The sequence below is a fragment of the Nanorana parkeri genome, unplaced genomic scaffold (genome assembly GCF_000935625.1).
Source record: "Nanorana parkeri isolate BGI_ZX_2015 unplaced genomic scaffold, ASM93562v1 scaffold982, whole genome shotgun sequence".
Taxonomy (NCBI): Eukaryota; Metazoa; Chordata; class Amphibia; order Anura; family Dicroglossidae; genus Nanorana; species Nanorana parkeri.
Window position 1 is genome coordinate 402,181 of NW_017307250.1, and position 17,789 is coordinate 419,969.

General features: G+C 40.2%; 1 protein-coding gene across 1 annotated transcript in view; it reads right to left on the minus strand.

Annotated features, from left to right (window-relative positions):
- DNM3 (dynamin 3) overlaps positions 1-17,789 on the minus strand; it is a 212,304-nt gene that overhangs the window by 177,269 nt on the left and 17,246 nt on the right. Inside the window, exons 10-15 of the mRNA XM_018566844.1 lie at positions 15,649-15,787; positions 13,797-13,883; positions 12,650-12,720; positions 11,461-11,509; positions 8,554-8,585; positions 854-920 (exon numbers count right to left, since the gene is read on the minus strand). Of these exons, the coding sequence (XP_018422346.1) occupies positions 854-920; positions 8,554-8,585; positions 11,461-11,509; positions 12,650-12,720; positions 13,797-13,883; positions 15,649-15,787 (445 nt within the window). The remainder of the gene's footprint in view (positions 1-853; positions 921-8,553; positions 8,586-11,460; positions 11,510-12,649; positions 12,721-13,796; positions 13,884-15,648; positions 15,788-17,789) is intronic.

The following is a 17,789-nucleotide window of genomic DNA, read 5'->3' on the forward strand; positions in this document are numbered from 1 at the left end:
TCCAATCACTGGTGTGTGTGGGGTGTAGGGAGTTAAATAGGCTGTATTACTATAACTGCAGTAGAGAAAAAGTCAGGTCACCAACCTGTCTTTACTGTATGGTAGAGCTGTAAAAATCACTGGAATAACTAGTGAGCATAACTCCACAGGCGTAAACATGCTTTACCAGATTACACAATTCCCATATACACATGCCATCTGTGTATTTAGCTAGTAGCTTCGAGTTCAGACTGTAGCCTCTGCTCTACAAATATTTGTGAAGTTCACTTTAGAACTACATCAAGTACTGTCATGTAGGGCCCATATCACACCAGAGCATTGTGCTAATTGCATGTTACCGTGTGTTTGGTGTACACTGTTGCACAATGCACCTAGTATGCAGGACTATGTGCTGGCTGTGCTGCCATTCATTCGAATGGCACCCCAACGCACCTCCTGGTGACCATGCGTTGCTGTGCAGTGCAACCCACAGTACTGCAATATCATGTGCTGCAATGAGAAAAAGTAGCACATGCACTGCGTTTTACCACCATCCCGCAACACAAGGTATTGCAGTACCACGCACTGTACTGCAACAAACAGCTGCTGGGAGGTGCATTGGGTGCCACTGAAATCAATAGCAATGCAATGCATCTAGCGCATGGTACCACATGTTAGGTGCATTGTGGAATAGCACACTGAAGTGAATAGGCCCCCCATTGGCCAATGCGACATATTCTGTTATATGGATTAAGCCCAGCAACCCTGTGGAAACCACATAGTACATTTCAAATACACACACAAAAAAAATCTGTAAGAAAAAAAAAGGAAAAAGAATCTATTGGCATCCCAATCTCATGAATTTGTATCTCACCACACAGAATACACGATTGAGGGCAGCTCGTGGGAGGTCTTCAGATTCCAGTGTCTTCATCGAAGTGCTGCACAAAATATAAAGCAACCCACTAATTAGTACCTAACCACACTGAACCAACCCATGAGTTAAAAAAAAAAAGACCACCGAAAAAATACTGATGTCTACAACAATTTAGCACAAAAGTGAATAGTAAAAAGAGTACAGAGTCAGGAATTATACTGGAAGCTGTTCTGAGTGCTTCTTACAATTACAGTAAGGCATTGCAGTGATTTATAATGACAAAGAAAGCACTTAGCTCACTTTTAGGAAAACTCATATATGTGCATGTTACATACTCCAAATATCCACAACCTCATAACTGGAGGAGGGAGCCTGAGGTTAGAGTCATTTCTGACACTAGAACAATCTTTCGGTTTTGTCATTCAGAGACTGATAATGGCAAATATAACATAGGACACATACTATTCATGGCCAGATACAACCTCAAGTCTCACTCTGTTTCTTCCATTAGACATGAATTCTTTCATAAATATGGAAACATTGCTAATTCCAGCAGTCATAAGCTAGATTAGCAAATGTATATGGAATTACTCTGGTTAGTTTTACTTAGTCATACTTAGAAATTTGAAGGCTACGTTTATCTTATCTTTTAGACCAGGGGAAGGCAACCTTGGCACTCTAGCTGTGCTTAAACTACAAATGCCATCATGCCTCTGCTTCTGGGAGTCATGCCTGTGGCTGTCATTCTTTCACTGCCTTATGGAACCTGTAGTTCCAAAACATATGGAGTGCCAAGGTTCCCTATCCGTTTTAGGCCATGTTTGTGCAAATTTAGGGTGTAACATGAAACATGCTTGTCTGGTTCCACACTTTCCCCCTCATCAACATAGTAATTATGTTCCTAAATAAAACCTGTTTTGATTACATACATTGCAGTATTTTAGACCCAGTGAATTCAACATTCGGTCTCTGTGCTTCTCTATGCAAAGCTGGCTGGTGGGAGGGGCTGCACATAGCTGTGGTAATGCCCAGATGTATTGCTGAGCGTCCATTATTGAAATAACTTAAATCCAATGAATATAAGGGGCAGGTTAGGGACAGGAAGGCTGGGGAGGGAGGAGCTAGATAATACTGGAAGCCCTCCAGCCAGGAGATGAGGTGATCTCTATCTGACACTCTCCAGATTCTATGCTGTGAGAAGCTCACATTGTGCAGTGAAATCAGAGTAAGCAACTCCAGTCCAGTCCAGGAGAAGAGCCTGTACAACTGTGCAAGACTGAAAGTAAGGTTGGAGTCCAGCTTTAATAATCACAGTGAGCGTTTTGTTAATGCATTTGTGTATATTTGTGCATCCATGCTGCATGACAAAACAAATCCTATGCTCAATAAATTCATTATTTATCCTCAATGTGCGTGAATGTGTGCAGGCTACAGCGAATATACACAAAATGCATTAACCAAGTGGTCTGCTATAGAAAGTACACTCCAGCATCCAAACATACAGCAGCTAAGCCAGACAGATATAAAAGGCACAAATAATGTGTAGCTCCGTAATCATTCATTCATCCCTAAAGGTATTTTGTAAATATAGGCAAGTGTTACTGCATAAATTTGACTTGGTATCAGCCTTTAGCAGTCCCTGTAAACCAGAGCCCAGAGAGGGAGGAACGAGTAGCACAAGGAGCCAATAAAGTGTGTTGTAGTGCAAAGAGCATACTGATAGGATCATAACGCAGAATGATAGAGATGAGCTCATCAGTCTGCTGCTTCTTCTTTCACTATCCAGTCACAGGCTGGGGGTAAGAAGGAGACATGCAAGTGTAAAAACAGGACTGTGCTATTTGTCAGAACTGTATAAATCTTAGGAACAGATGGACAGAACTACAATTCAATTTGACAGAAAAAATTGCTCTCATATAGGTACTTCAACATGTTTATTTATCCGTGTGCCTGAAGTTCGGCTTTAAAAAAAATTTGATTTAAAAAAAAATGTTTTTTGGTTCTATCTAGGCGGTGTTAGCTGCACTGCTGCTTAAAGATGATTGTTTACTTCTGTGAGAAGAAAAGGTTCTGCTTTAGGGCCCATTCACACTAAGCGTTGCCTTAGTCGCATGATGCCTTCCTTCAAATGGCACTCAATGCACCTCACGGCCACTATGTGCTGCAAAGTACCGCATTACCGTGCTTTGCGATGAAAAATAATATGGCATGCATTACTTTCCTTACATCACAGCACAATGCAAACAGTGGCCGGGAGGTGCCTTAGGGTGCTATTCAAATGAATGACAATGCAAGGCATCTAGCGCACGGTAAGGCATGCTAGGTGTGTTATGCAATAATCGCACGGTATTGCGCGAATAACACATCACTATGGTGTGAATGTGCCCTTAATAAATCAGGCCCAGTTTCACATCACCACACTCCATACTTTGGTATATCAGGCCTGGATTGTTAAGCTAACCATATACTGGTAGATTTTCAAACGAAACATCATCCAAAATTATGGTAAGAACATTTGATAATGCCATCAGAAAGATGACAAATGTCAATCGAAATTCTGTTTGACTTTAACAATCGATTTTGGAATGGAAGGAGTTCTCAAACAAAAGCTGCATTCACTGTTAGAAATTCATTCATTTTCCATCCTGCTCCTTTTCAGCACTACAGTCTAAATTAACTGTCAAATGTAAAAAATAACATGAATAACATGTAGCCACTCCAAGATCCATACCAAACCCTTATCCCAGATAATGGTCTGGTATGGATTTTAAGGAGGGACCCTATGCAAAAAAAAAAAGTGGGGTTCCCCCCCCCCCTTCATATCAAAATCATGCCTTTTACATCTTAGACTCCCTTTTCAATAGGAGCCCCCTTCACATCAGGAGCCCCCCCTTTCATATCAGAATCACCACTTTCACATCAGAGTCCCCCCTTTACATCAGAGTCCCCGATTCACATCAGAAGCCACTTTTTCAGAAGCACTTTCATTTCATATCAGAATCCCCACTTTCACATTAGAGTCCCCCTTTCACATCAGCAGCTCCTTTGAAAGGCATGCTCCTTTGCAAAAAGTTCAAGGCACCCCTGAGGAAGGCACCCCAGAGTGCCGCAGCACCCTGGTTGGGAAAAGCTGGTTTATACAGTAGAACTATTATGGGGAAGATTTGTCTATGTAGCACAGACATCCTGTCCAGCAATTCCCACAGAGAAATCCTGCCAATTGCTGCTTTAGTTTAAAATGTTTGAGGAAGCAAAACCAAATTCATGGAAGGCGCTTTTAGACACATATGGGTCTATTCACGAAGCTGCCGAGGGATCTGGCCGTAGCTTCGGCCGATCCTTCGGCTAGCTTCGTCCCCAGGACCCCTTCGGTTCAGTAGAACCGAAAGGCTGCTGTACCGGCTATTCACAATAGCCCGTACAGCTCCCGATCATGGCCGAGCGGCTCGGTCACTGCTAGCTCCGCACAATCGTTTTCCATTAACTTTTTTCACTCTTTTTCTGTTCTGCTCGGTACCTCTGACCCGAAGCCACACGAAACACATACTTTTGCTTACATATTTGTGAAAGTTAATAATAGCACTTTTACATACATTTTATATTAGCTCCACAAATTCTTGTAGGGAGGATTTGGGCCCCCTAAGTGGCTATACATTTCCTTTACTGGGAGGTATTCTGACATAGGCACAGAAGACAGTGTGCATACAGAGCAAGCATTAACACTGGTTAAGTGGGTGAGAATACATCATCATTCAATTACAGACTAACACGTCACATAGACAATGTAGTACAGCGTGCTCAGTCATTTTGGACTCACTAAAGAGAACCGTAGAGTGGAAATAGCTGTGGATAGGAGTTTTTCAGTTCTTCCCAAATGTCAAAGTAACTGTTCACATAAAGTGTAAACGTTTTTTTGCTCTCACATATAAAGTAAAAAAACTCTTGTAAGCGTGAGGGCTGATTTACAATAGGATATGTACTTAAAATGGAACATTGATTATGCTGACAACCAAATCCTATCCTCTAGGTATCTACTATGCGCTTGCGATAAACGCTAGCCTTACTAACACGTGTGGTTAGCTACTGAATGTATGTTTTAGTATCCTCACTGGGATTGTTTCCTATGTTTCAGTGTCTATCAAACCACTGTCAACATGTTTAAATGTGCACACCATGTTCTGGTTATACGTAATGAGTCTGGACACCTGGGCTCACTATTACCTGATATCTTCTTTTTCTGATATTTAGGGTTATTCACTAAAGGGTGAGAAGACAGGAGAAGCGAACAATCTAGGACAACAAAGCTGAACTGGAAAGTGAGCAGAATTGGAGAATTTTTCCATACCAGCAATTTTGGCCTAAATTGTTAATTTCTCCTGCCTTCTCCAAACTCTTCACCCTTTTGTGAATAATCCTGACAATGTTGTAGTTGTGATCATCTCTTTTTGTTTGTTCCTTTATTGTATGTCTTTTGTTTTGTTCAATAAAAACAGATTCAACCATAAATGCTCACACCATGTAGGAATACAACTGTGTTAAAGGTGACTGTAAAAAAAAACCTCAAATGATTAAATAAAACTTAGAGCAGGGCTGCACATGTAATATATAATTCAGAAGCCAGCCTGGAGCTAATCCAGGAGCCAGCAGGATTTTTTTTATGAGCCACCTTTATTGACAACAAGAGAAAACAAAAATTAGGCACCAGCTGTACATTTTAGGAAGCATCTGGCTCCTGGGATTTGTCCAGTCCTGTCCAAGAGGCCCATTTGAAGCAATGGTGTGCTTTACAAATGTTCTCTCTACTTCTCTTGCTTTGAAATCCATCTTGGTGAATAGTAAAGGAAACAAAAAAGTGTCAGGAGGAGAAGAGACCGGATGCATGACCTGTGAAACTCATGTGACCCAGCTTTTCTCCTATCAAGAAGTGTTCATAAAATGCAGGTGCATTGTGAAGTAAACACTGTGATGTCCTCTCTCCATTATAAATAGCCTCCTTGGTAAACCATATGCAATAACTTTGAATGCATACAAACACCTGCTCCTGCGGCTCCACAAAGCATAACATTGCCTTTTTTAACTCCTTTGAAACTCCCAATAGTGGAAGCAGTGAGAGCCCTCTGGGAGAATCAGCATGTGCCAGATAGTGCAGATGACTTTACAATAAAGGGCAAAAGGATAACAAGGTCAATGCGCTTCAGGGGCCAAAAAAATCCCCTTTCTTTAGGGCTTTAACAACAGTCACTGTATCTATTGGACTCAAAGCTTAGAACCTGGGTATAACAATCAGTACCAGAAGGAAAACTAGTAAGTGGGTACAACATGGCAGTTAATCCATTTACTATTTATCCTACTCGCTCTGATTGCTATACACAGGCTCTTAGGGGTCTATTCACAAAGCTGCCGAAGGATCTGGCCGTAGCTTCGGCCGATCCTTCGGCTAGCTTTGGCCCCAGGACCCCTTCGGTTCAGTCGGACCGAAGGGCTGCTGTAGGGCTATTCACTATAGCCCGTACAGCTCCTGAACGTGGCCGAGCGGCTCAGTCGAGCCGAAGCTGGCGTGATCTTACGGCTGGCTCCGGCCACTTGCAGAGCGATCAGCGTCCCTGGTTACCAGCTAACCAGGGACGCTGAACTCCAAACAGCATGTTCGGCCAACCCGATGCCGACCCGAAGCCACCCGATGAACGGCTGATTTCAGCCGATATACGGCTGAAATCAGCCATACCAGCCTCAAGTGAATAGCCGAACAGCGTTCGGCTCACTTCGCTTTAGGTCGGTCATTCACTCGGCTGCCTGCGGCAGCTTAGTGAATAGTCCCCTTAGATTTTAGTCACTGTGACAATTGCCAAAGCCCTGAAAAAGGGGGGTTGATTGGCCCCCAAAACACATTGGCTGCCCTTTGTTATCCTTTTGTCATTTGCTGAACCAACGAAAAACATTCCTGGACGCTCAATATGTGTGTTTGGCACTCCTTCTGGTTCAACTATACATAGTCTACCCAAGCCTGGTGACCCCTATGGCCAGGCAGAACCCCACTTTGTGGAAAGCTGCCAAACCTAGCATATTTGGCCTAAACAAAGACCTCTTACCTACTACCTCAAAATTTGAATCCAACACCTCTACATTTTTTAAATCTGGGTAGAAAAAAGGTGTGCGGTTCAGGCCAACAAACCAGTTGATGCTTTGATGGTTTAGCTAAGAACTGAATAATTGATACTGGTTGACACAAGCAAGATTCCTTTCATCTGGTTTTATATCAGTTCCAGTATTACCTATTAAGTCTCCATACTATTGTTTTAGGTTTTGGAACATAAAGGAAACACGGTCTACCTTCTCCATATTGATAAGTTAAAACATCTTACCGGCACACACTAAGGGAATCAAATATCAAAATCCCAACCTATTTAATAAAGTGCATAAATGTCACATAGCATCATAAAGTGCTGACGTTTCGGGTCCACGCAGGGATCCTTCCTCAGAGCGACATGAGCTTCCTTGTCATACTGGGCTTTTGATATTTGATTCCCTGAGTGTGTGGCGGTGACATGTTTGAACTTATCATTGATGTTTGCACGGCGCCATCCGTGCGGTCACCCTGAGCACCACACATGCCTTTTTGAATTATAAGACCGTAGGAGTGCAGACGGGACTTGGAATGTGTTACCTTCTCCATATTTAATTGTCCCATCCAGGTATTGCCACACTACAACGGCCCATCAACTTCCTTTTATCATTAGTTTAGTGACCTGAGAACAGCTTATGTATGGGGAAATGTTATTGGCAAAGGGGCCTGGTGCAATACAATATTGACTTTATGACAAACTGTAGTTCTGAACAGGCAATTTGTTTATTCTGTATACGTTTCAACATTTAAGGTTTAGTCTGAAATTTACTTTTAATGCTGAACGCCAGCCCTACCTTCAGTCTTGCCCAGTTGTACAGGCTCCTCTCCTGCACTGAAATTGCTTTCTCTGATTTCACTGCACACTGTTAGCTTCTTACAATGGGCATTAGAAGCTGCAGCAAGTCAGATAGAGTCTGCCTTATTTCCTGACTGAAGAACATCCAGCATCATCTAACACATTGCTCCCCAGCCATATTGTCCCTGACCCGCCCCTCTCATTTATTGGATTTCAGTTTGTTCAACCTTGGAGGCTCAGTGTCACATGTGGGTGTAGCGGAGGTGATCTGCATGTAAATGCAGTCTGTCTAGGAGTGGCCTAGACCGATATCTACCTATTAAGACATTATGATATTTGCATAACTCCTCCCATCCGGGCTGAGGGAGGGGCTGGGGAAAACAAAACCTAAGCAGATTAAATGTCAGCTTTAAAAACTATTGTATATTCAATGACAGACAGAGGGAACAGTTATATACATTTCAGCTTGATAGAAACAGTAATCAAAGTGGTTTTAAGTCAGTTCAGCAAAAAATGTTCATACTCTTTATTTATATATATTATTTCTTATCTCTTTACCTCATGCCCTCACATGATCATAAATCAGCAAATTATTAAACTGCACTACATAACTTAGCTGGCAGATATTATTCCAGGTCTAAGAAATTTAGACCCAAAGAGAAAAAAAAACATATAAATAAGACACCCAATCCGATATAACAATTATGTTTCATTGTGTATTTCCAATCTGATTGCTTTTTGGCAGTTGGGACATTTGACAGTGGCCCAGTTACTTACTTTAGGCAAGTTGAAGACACTTTATTTAAATCCTAAAGCAAGTAAAAGAGAAATAAAATAATTAAAAAAGAACAGTGACAAGCTCTTAGAAAGGACAAGCTCCACAGTTGCTTGACAACAAAATAGAAATGAAAGAGAAACTTTACCCATATCTTTGAAATGACAACAAACACACCTTTAGAAGTGTTTAGTAATGACAATCTACAAACACATACTTCTAGATAATTGCCGGCTTTGTATTCTTTCTGTACCTTATTTCTCTTTTCTTCCCAGTCTATTCACATTGGCCATTTTTACTAAGGGCGGATTAATATATCTCCCTTTACTTCCTGGAACTCTGGTACATGTGACTAGGACATGTGACGATGCACATTATCTCAGGGGTGGAAAATGTCTTTCCCTGAGATATCATGAGATTACAGATGAGATTTCCCAGCACTGTTCTGCTGATGTAACCTTCCCAGGATGCACTTACTGATGTAACCTTCCCTGGGCACGATTACATGATTTGTGCAAAAGAGAACCAGGATGTAGAAAGACAGTAATTGTAAGTAAAATAAAAATATGTTTGTTTAACTAATGAATGTAAGATTTCATATCAGCATGCAGAGCTGAATGCTGATGTGATTTTTAGTGAAATGGGGTAAAGGTCTGCTATAATTCAAATACTTAAATGTGTGTTTTTTTTCCTTTTACTGCAATTCTATCTTTGAGATGTTTGTCTATGGAGCAAATGTTAATGTGGGAACCAGTTTACAAGTCACTATGACGGCATTATGATGGCGAGGCCGAGAAATAAGAGAGGACGTTGACCCGTCTGAAAGTTAAATAAGAAATATCACATTGTGCACAAGTACACTGTGCAATGTTACACTGCTGAGGAAGAAACCTACACAGGAATCTCAGGCTGGCTGGTGGTCCAGCGGAAGTACATGATTTAGGGTAAAGTGGTTACTTTGCCGAGTAAAAGCAGAGCACAGACTCAACCCAAAATGTATGTAAAGAAAAATCTTTGATAGAGTGTTATAAGTGTTATAACTCTTAATCAAGTTTTCATTTTTGTCTGGGGAGTTTTTAATCCTTTCTCATGGTCTTGGTGACCATCGTCAACAAAGCAGAAAATGACAGAAAACGCAACATTTTACTGTTGTCACCAGAACAAGAGGTGATGATAAATTTGATAATGTTCTGTTGACAGCTGTCTAAAAGAGTTATCCCCTTACTTTGGAGAAATGTTCTCTCACTTTCTGTTGCGTCTCCATGACAGGAAGTAATCTAAAAATCTCCCCAAGGGGAGGCAGACAGAAAAAATAAACTGAGAGGTGTTTTAACTGTTTCCTTCTGTTTTGGCTATACACATACTTTAAACGTGTTGTACCGCAGTTCTTTCTTTGTGACATTATATGTATATAGCCAAACATAACTGTTTAGTCAGGTCACGTGCTGTAGTCCTAAAACCTGATAATGTACTCAGTGTATCATATCACCTTCTTCACTGGTTTACTAACGACAATGTCCTGAATGCCACAGTGCATTGAAGGAAGGGTCCAACTATAATAAATAAATTACATTTCTGACTGATTCTCAGTAATTATTGATATTCAGCTAACAGCTACATTATGAATGTCCTAAGCACTCTTACATGGTAATAAGATCCCAGACGTAAAAAGATGGGTGCCAGTAACTTTAGTAAGCTTAAAATATTAACACTTTAATTGCAAAATGCAACTTCAGACCACGCTTTACTCTCTTCCAAATCTTGTTTAGGTCTCTTTCTGTACAATTGTAAACAAACTATGTTGCCTGGACTCTTGTGGAGCTCTGGCTCATTGACAACTGAGCTCCAAGTGGTATCTAAGTCTTAGTGTGCCAACACAGGACAACATACAAAGGTCCCTGGGTATACTTTCCACTGAACCAGTAATTCACTACAATTCCATATGCATCTCGTTTCCTCTAGGCCTTGCACTCCTGGCTCCAGCAACTTTAGGAATACCTCCCAGGAAGGGAGATCCCTGCATCCTTCCAACGCCTAGGCCCGAATGTCTGGGGAGAGGGACATATCTTCTTATGGTGACATCTTCACAGGGAAGAAGCCCATGAGGGTAGAGACAAAGGGGTCTATTCACAAAGCTGCCGAAGGATCTGGCCGAATGAAGTGCCCCAGCCATTTAATAGTTATTATTATTATGCAGGATTTATATAGCGCCAACAGTTTGTACAGCATTTTACAAAAAACTTCTCCCAGCATGCATCACCAGGCCTCCAAAACCTGCTGATTGGCTGGGTCATTAAACATCCATACCACAGAATGATAACACTCTACAATCCCCTGCTGGATCAAACAACAAGTGGCAGAGAAAATCACTCTATGCTTAGAGAACACTCCTGCTGAAGTACAGATAGGCTGGCAACAGAATCACAAAATATTTTATTTAAATCTGGGTTACCGCATTAAAAGGAAGAACTAAAACATAATAATGTGGGAGTAATTTGCTTCAGATACACACAAAGCTAATCATGAATTGTGTGAATCATTGGTAGACCAGATTTTTCAAATATCTACACATAAAATATTCAAAGGTAATCTATATTGATGGAGAGGCTTTCAGCTCTGACCTCCTGCTAAAAATGCAAGTTGCCTGGCCATTCCTAGATTTAATAGCTTTTCAGTCACAGATTAAGAAAAAAATTCAGATTAAAAAGGTCAGAATTGCTGATCTGCATACTTGTTCCAGGTCTATGAAAGCAATTGAATCAGCCTAACAGTTAGGCAGCTAGCATTTTAGAAGGAGAGATCAGTAATTGCCTCCTCAGTATTTTCTAATTACAGGTTTCATTAAAGACCCATGTGACAATAAAAAGAACCATTACCAGACCATTATTAGAAAAAAATAATCTACCTACCTGGTTGCCCATTGAAGTCTTCTTCTGCTGGCTACATCTTTGCTGTGCACTAACAAATGAAAAAACATGAAATCACTGACAGTCATTTGCTACATTGTTTATTCAACTCTTCATAGAGACCAACTGTTTATATTCACATCACAATAATAAGAAATGTTTAGCATAACAGTCCTTCTTCATGTTTCTGTTAAACATGCCAAAATCTTAAAACACAACTATGGCCATTTTTAAATAAAAATTCTACCAGCCACTTATACTGACCTCAATCCATAGTCTCTTGATTTACTACCCTGCTGGTTTCTGTTGCAAAGACTGATCTAGTGAATCCTCTCTGAACACTAGTTTCTGACTGGACTTATTGCCTCCCCTCTTGTTAACATCATTACTTCTGCACTGTAATTAGTTTAGTCCCAGCGTCCACATCAATAAGATGGAATGTGGGCGCTGCTAGAAGTACCCACCCATATTCCATCACTAAAGATCCGAGGACTGGTTCTGCCACAGGACTATGGATTAGGGTAAGTATTAAGGTGTGTACTAGAACTTAGATTTCATAGAAGTGCAGGGCAATAGTGATTTTTTTAGGTGACTGTAGTGTGGCTTTAATTAATCATTACAGATTCGACAGAAATGTAGAATTTACATGCAATCACAGGAGAACTGTAAAGGGTTGTTTTGTATCCATTGTAAACATCTTACTGATTCTGTGAAGGTGGCCAAAAAAAAGCCCACCGTGCTTTGTGCACTAAGGGCCCAATTTATAAAGCAGTGGTATGGCCTTACTGCAGCCATACCACTACACAGCAATGTGCCTTACAAATGTGCTCAGCAGGCTGCTGGTTTCAGAGCTCCAAAGCCAACGGATCGCTATTGAAATTATTAAGTGAACAAAAATAGAAAAAAAAAAACCTGGACGGAGACCCTCTCCTCCAATCACAGTTCACACTGAGTGGCCAGATTATTATGACCACCCCATCAGTACTTCGTTGGGCCATGAGATGACTCCACGAGATGACTTCGCTGGGCCGCCTCGACAAGATGTTGAAAAGGTGATGCGAGGAATCTGACACTGCACTGTTGCCCTTCTGTTGCCTTGTACCAGTCTTGCCACTCTCCGTTCTGCCCTAACAATAGTGATATGTAGTAGGTCATGTTTGTGAGCACTTTTGAATACTACATGTTAACTTACTAAGCAAAGCCAATGAAGTCCTCATGGTTGGTATTAATATAGGATAATTGTATATCAATTATCAGCAAAACCTACAAAAAACACAACACATAATAATCAGGAGTTTATCAAGTAAATTATAGCCCTGATTAAAAGATTATGATGAGATTACACATATATTTGATATGTAACAACGAACAACATTACACTTTAGAAATAGAAATTCTCTATCACTTACAAACTCAACAACCAGAAAAATTAGCTATCTGTTGTATCAATCCTGGCTTTCCTCTTCGTAGATGAGGAGATGGAGTTATGTGAGTTACAGCATCCCTGGAGCTCACATGCATCATTATTATTGTACTGCAGTTCATATATTTGCTATATGCTGAGCACCATCTAGTGGATGAAGCTGAGAATGATATCTCTATGGGACAAGGCTTGCAGAGTTTTCTCTGTTTTTGTATGGCTCAGCTGCCTGCACTATTTACTTGTCAACAATATTACATAAAAAAATTAGCAGATTTCCATCAAGTATGAGCAAATGTACTCACAGCACTAATGAGAAACAGAAATTAGGCATATATTACAACAGATTTAAATATATACAGATATCTCAAATTGTCACATAAAATGGAAATATTTCAATTCAGCTTTAGGATTAGTAGGTTCCATAGCTCCTATTTGGCATCCAAATATAAACTTTGGTTTATATCTGGTTCCATTGAAATCCCTTGAAACATAAGTCCAACAGATACAATCATAAAATAAACAGTGATGTTTAATACTGAATACTCAACTTGCATAGTAATATGGAAGCAAATGAAGATGTCAGTGACAAAAGGGAGGTTCAGACTTCCAAGCTGCCCATTTAATTGTTAGGCAGGTTTAGAATAAAGGCGAGGATATGACTTGGCTAGGATGGACAATACCCAGTATTTCTAAGTGTTTCCCACATATAAAAACATTGGGAGAAATTTACTAAAACTAGATCAGACAGAATCTGGAGCAGCTGTGCATGGTAACTAATCAGCTTCTCTCTTCAGATTGTTCAGTTAAACGTTAAAAATAAACGCTAGAGGCTGATTGGTTGCCATGGACAACTGCTCCAGATTTGATCTGCTCCAGTTTTATTATATTCCCCTCATTGTATTGTATGTATACATACCTGTTCTTTGGTCTTCCCCTCTCTTTCCCGTATGTTTAGCGCTACAATTCTTTCTGTTTCATCTCGAAGCCTTGGATAATCAGAAAGCTGAAATTAAAAATATAAAAATAAGATACACAATATTTATCCAATGGTTGATGTTTCACCTACTTTCTAAAACTAAAACGGTACCCTAAATGAAAAATCAGGAACCTGTGGAATTTGCTGAAGACGGTCTGTATAAAGAACCACTAGAACTTTTGGTCAAGGCATTTTAAGGTTGGGCTTAACACTCAATTTTATTATCTTGCAAATCAAGAGAAATTGATGTGATGCTAATGAGATGATAGCCAAAAAGTTGTCTTAAAATGCCCCATAAAATAAGCACCTACTGCACCAGCAAGAAAATAACTAAGTCACTTCTAAAAATATACACATATACCAGAACATAGAAATTCCTCCCCTATAGAAGACATTGGCCTATCCTTTTCATTTATATTTGTGCAACTAAATAAACAAACATTTAACAGAACCCTGATTTCATGATTTGCATGAGAACAGATAACCAAGAATGATCACCCACTTCATTGCCAGGCCATTTTTCAGTTTTCAGAGCTGTGATATTTTGACTGACAATTACTCTGTCATGCAGCAATGTATCCAAATACATTTTATGAAACAGATAGAATTTGTTTGGTTATATTAGCATTTTTTTTTTAACTATGGAAAAAAAAAAGAAATTTCTTTACTTTCTGTTAAAATAAAAATGTCAGAACAGTACCAAAACACCTGAAATGACCCACTTTTGGAAACCTTTTTGGACAGTATTTGAAAATGATAAAACATGCTGGGCTTTAAGAGTTTAAAACATGGAACTTGGTGTGGGTGCACCAGATACAGTATTGTAGACAGAGGGATCAGGAGGTGAAGACCATGTCACATACAGTGGCAGGATGGAGATAAAGGGGTGAATGTGTAGATGGGCATGATAAGGGAGGTGAGGGATTAATATTCTGCACTTAGAGAGAGACAAGATGGACTACATGATGTGTAGGAGAGGAGGAAAGGGGGCTAAAAAAAAGTCTCACAGTCAGTGAAAATTAATTAATGGATCAGCAGCTGATGTTGACCTTTGTTTTCAGCATCTCATTCAAAAATTACTTCAGATTCCTCCTCTTCTTCTGTTGTAATAGGAATTGGAAAAATAAACACTTGAATGTTAGTGGTCGTTGTGATTAGCCATGTGGTACTGAGCCACTCGGCTTGCTACACTGTTTCTGTCTCTTGCTACACTGTCTCTACATTGATGTTTGTGGTTGTTTTCAACATAGGGGTGGTTATATGACCCTTGTGACAGTAGAACAGAAAAAGGAGAGAAGGAAGCGCTACGCCTGGGCAAATGTGAGGGTGGCCTCGGTTGATTGCTGATGTAGCAGATTAACTTGATGGTGATGTAGAGGCCACAGAAGAGCTGTGCCTGCCGGCAGGCACAACACCTCTGTTGCCTCTACATCACCATCAATTTAATCCTCTACATCGGCAATTACCAGGCCACCCTCACATTTGCCCGTTCGTAGTGCTTCCTTCTCTCCTTTTTCTGTTCTATTGTCACAAGTATCGGACACCTCGGTCCATAAAAACAGGAAGCTGCACACCAACACCACCCCCTGCCAAACAACCTTCCCCCGAAGAGCACTGTGATTCTGGACTGCTCCTTGAACTTTTCATTATAAGACCCCTGTGGAGTCACCTCAAACACTTTGCAGATACTATGAGGCCAAAGGAAGTCCAGTCTGATTCTAAAAAGTGATATCTATTTTTTCAAGCCACTGAGTATATAATCAATATACATAAGGAATAGATAAACGTCTACCTTTGAGGTGCATTTCCTAACAGTATTTAGAAGCTCTTGCATCACCAGGTCAACACATTTCAGAGCTGGTCCTTTAAGCTTTACTATTTGCTTTTTCACTATTGCTTCAAATGCTTTATCTGGAGTAAACAATCCAGTTCTGTGAAAAGAAATGCAGTACAACTGAAGTTCCAAAATACAGATCAATAATACTACTAAGTCATAGCAACTGACTGAAAATCAGCCTTCATTTAACTAACAACATCTAACTGCACAAACTGATTGGCTGCTTTGGGTTTGCAGCATGTATTTATATTATAAGCACATTCTTTTACTTTATATATGAAATAATTATATGAAATAATTTACAATATTTGTGTTCAAACAATAGTCCTGATATGTCTTGTGCCCTTCAAGCCGTGGGTAAAAGGATTCATATAGGCACAATATAAATGTGTGAGCGTAACCTGCCCCAAAACACACGACTGATTTGACAAAGTATATAAATAAATGAGCCCAAATCCATGGTTCATCTGTTGTCTAACAGGAAAAATGTAAAAGTAATAAAAGTTAAAGTGTTTCACCTTTTTGGAAGAGGCCAATGGCAGGTTGGTGTTTTCAAATTAAGGCAAAGTAAGGGTGCATTACTATTTAAACCTGAACGCCAATACTATCCAAAAGACATGAATGCATGGAGCTCTGTAATCAATAATACATAATAAATGTATTGTTTTAATGCAAGCAGTGTAAGCACCTGAATTTGCCTTGGTATCAGCCTCTTGCAGGCTTCTGTACAGTCTGTACAGCAAAGCTCAGAGACATGAAGGGAGAAGCAGCACAAGAAGCGAATCAGATGTGCTGCAGTGCAAGCATTATGCTAATAAGATGAGAGAGCAGACTGACTGAGAAATTAGATTATCAGTCTGCTACTTCTCCTTTCACTGCCCAGTCAAAGGGTAGAGCTGGGAACTTGTAAATGAAAGTGAAACTGCAGCATAAAAAGATTCCCCTCCTGCTAGACAGGGTGTGTTGTAGGGCAGAGCTGTGTAAATCTCATGACTGGATGGACAATTAAAATAACTACCAACCTACAATATATGTAAGTCTTCTGTGTAGTTAGCTTTTCCCTAAAGTTCAGCTCTAAGGTTTTATATGTCTTACTTTTTTTTATTTTATAACACTACAGTGTCATCCCAAACTGACTGCATTATCTCCAGTGGTCGGACACCCCCTCCCTTGCATAGTCACAACCACTGCTCTCCAATCAGCAGTACTCACACTCCCTGCACATGTAAAATCCCTGCGAGCAGTCAGACACACCTGTAGCCTGTGAATGTGTTTCTGAGCACATAGTAAATACTGTGAGGATATGACGTGGTTGTCCGCATGATTGATGGCCTGGTTTACATTCATATTGTTTAATAAATCAGGCCCTATATTTAAACATGACCTTAACTCTTCAGAAAACTATACTTTTTGTCAGGCATTCAAATATGTATTAGGCAAATGTGTTATCTGGAAATCACTTATAATATTCTGTTGCACATGGACAATTTGTTTTTACAACCTATGTGAAAAAAATGACAGTGTAAGCTTTAATATTGAGTACACCAAGAGCAGCTAGTGCTGAGATAATCTTCTTTTATTTGCTACTATGACCTCTGCTGTGAGTTTACAGAAACTGCAAAAGAACTTCCATATAACAGCTAACTGAGGACGTGCCCAACGTGCTCCACAATAATGTACTCCCATCACAACACAAATTTTAAGTTGCAGGGATTGTATTCCACACATGATTTATCTCCTTATTTCTGATAAAGGAGTGTGCTTTGGACCCCCGAAACACATGGGCTACTATACTTGAAAGCCCCCCTGACCCTAATGGCATAAAGTTGTATCTGGACTATTTAGAATTGGTGTGGCTTCTCACTGAGCAGCCATCACACTGCTGCAGTCGCCAGAACCTGAGAGGTCCCTGTCACTGGACAGCCAATAGGAAGTGTCCAGATCACTCAGGCAGCCGTTAACTTAAGGTCTTGTATAAACAGTGCAAATTACCTTTTTTTTTTTTACAGAACACCAGGAAAAATGTTATTAACCAATGCAGTGGAGATACCTTCACAACCGGGTTAAGTGCTCGTTTTTGTCTAGTTCTGAAAATA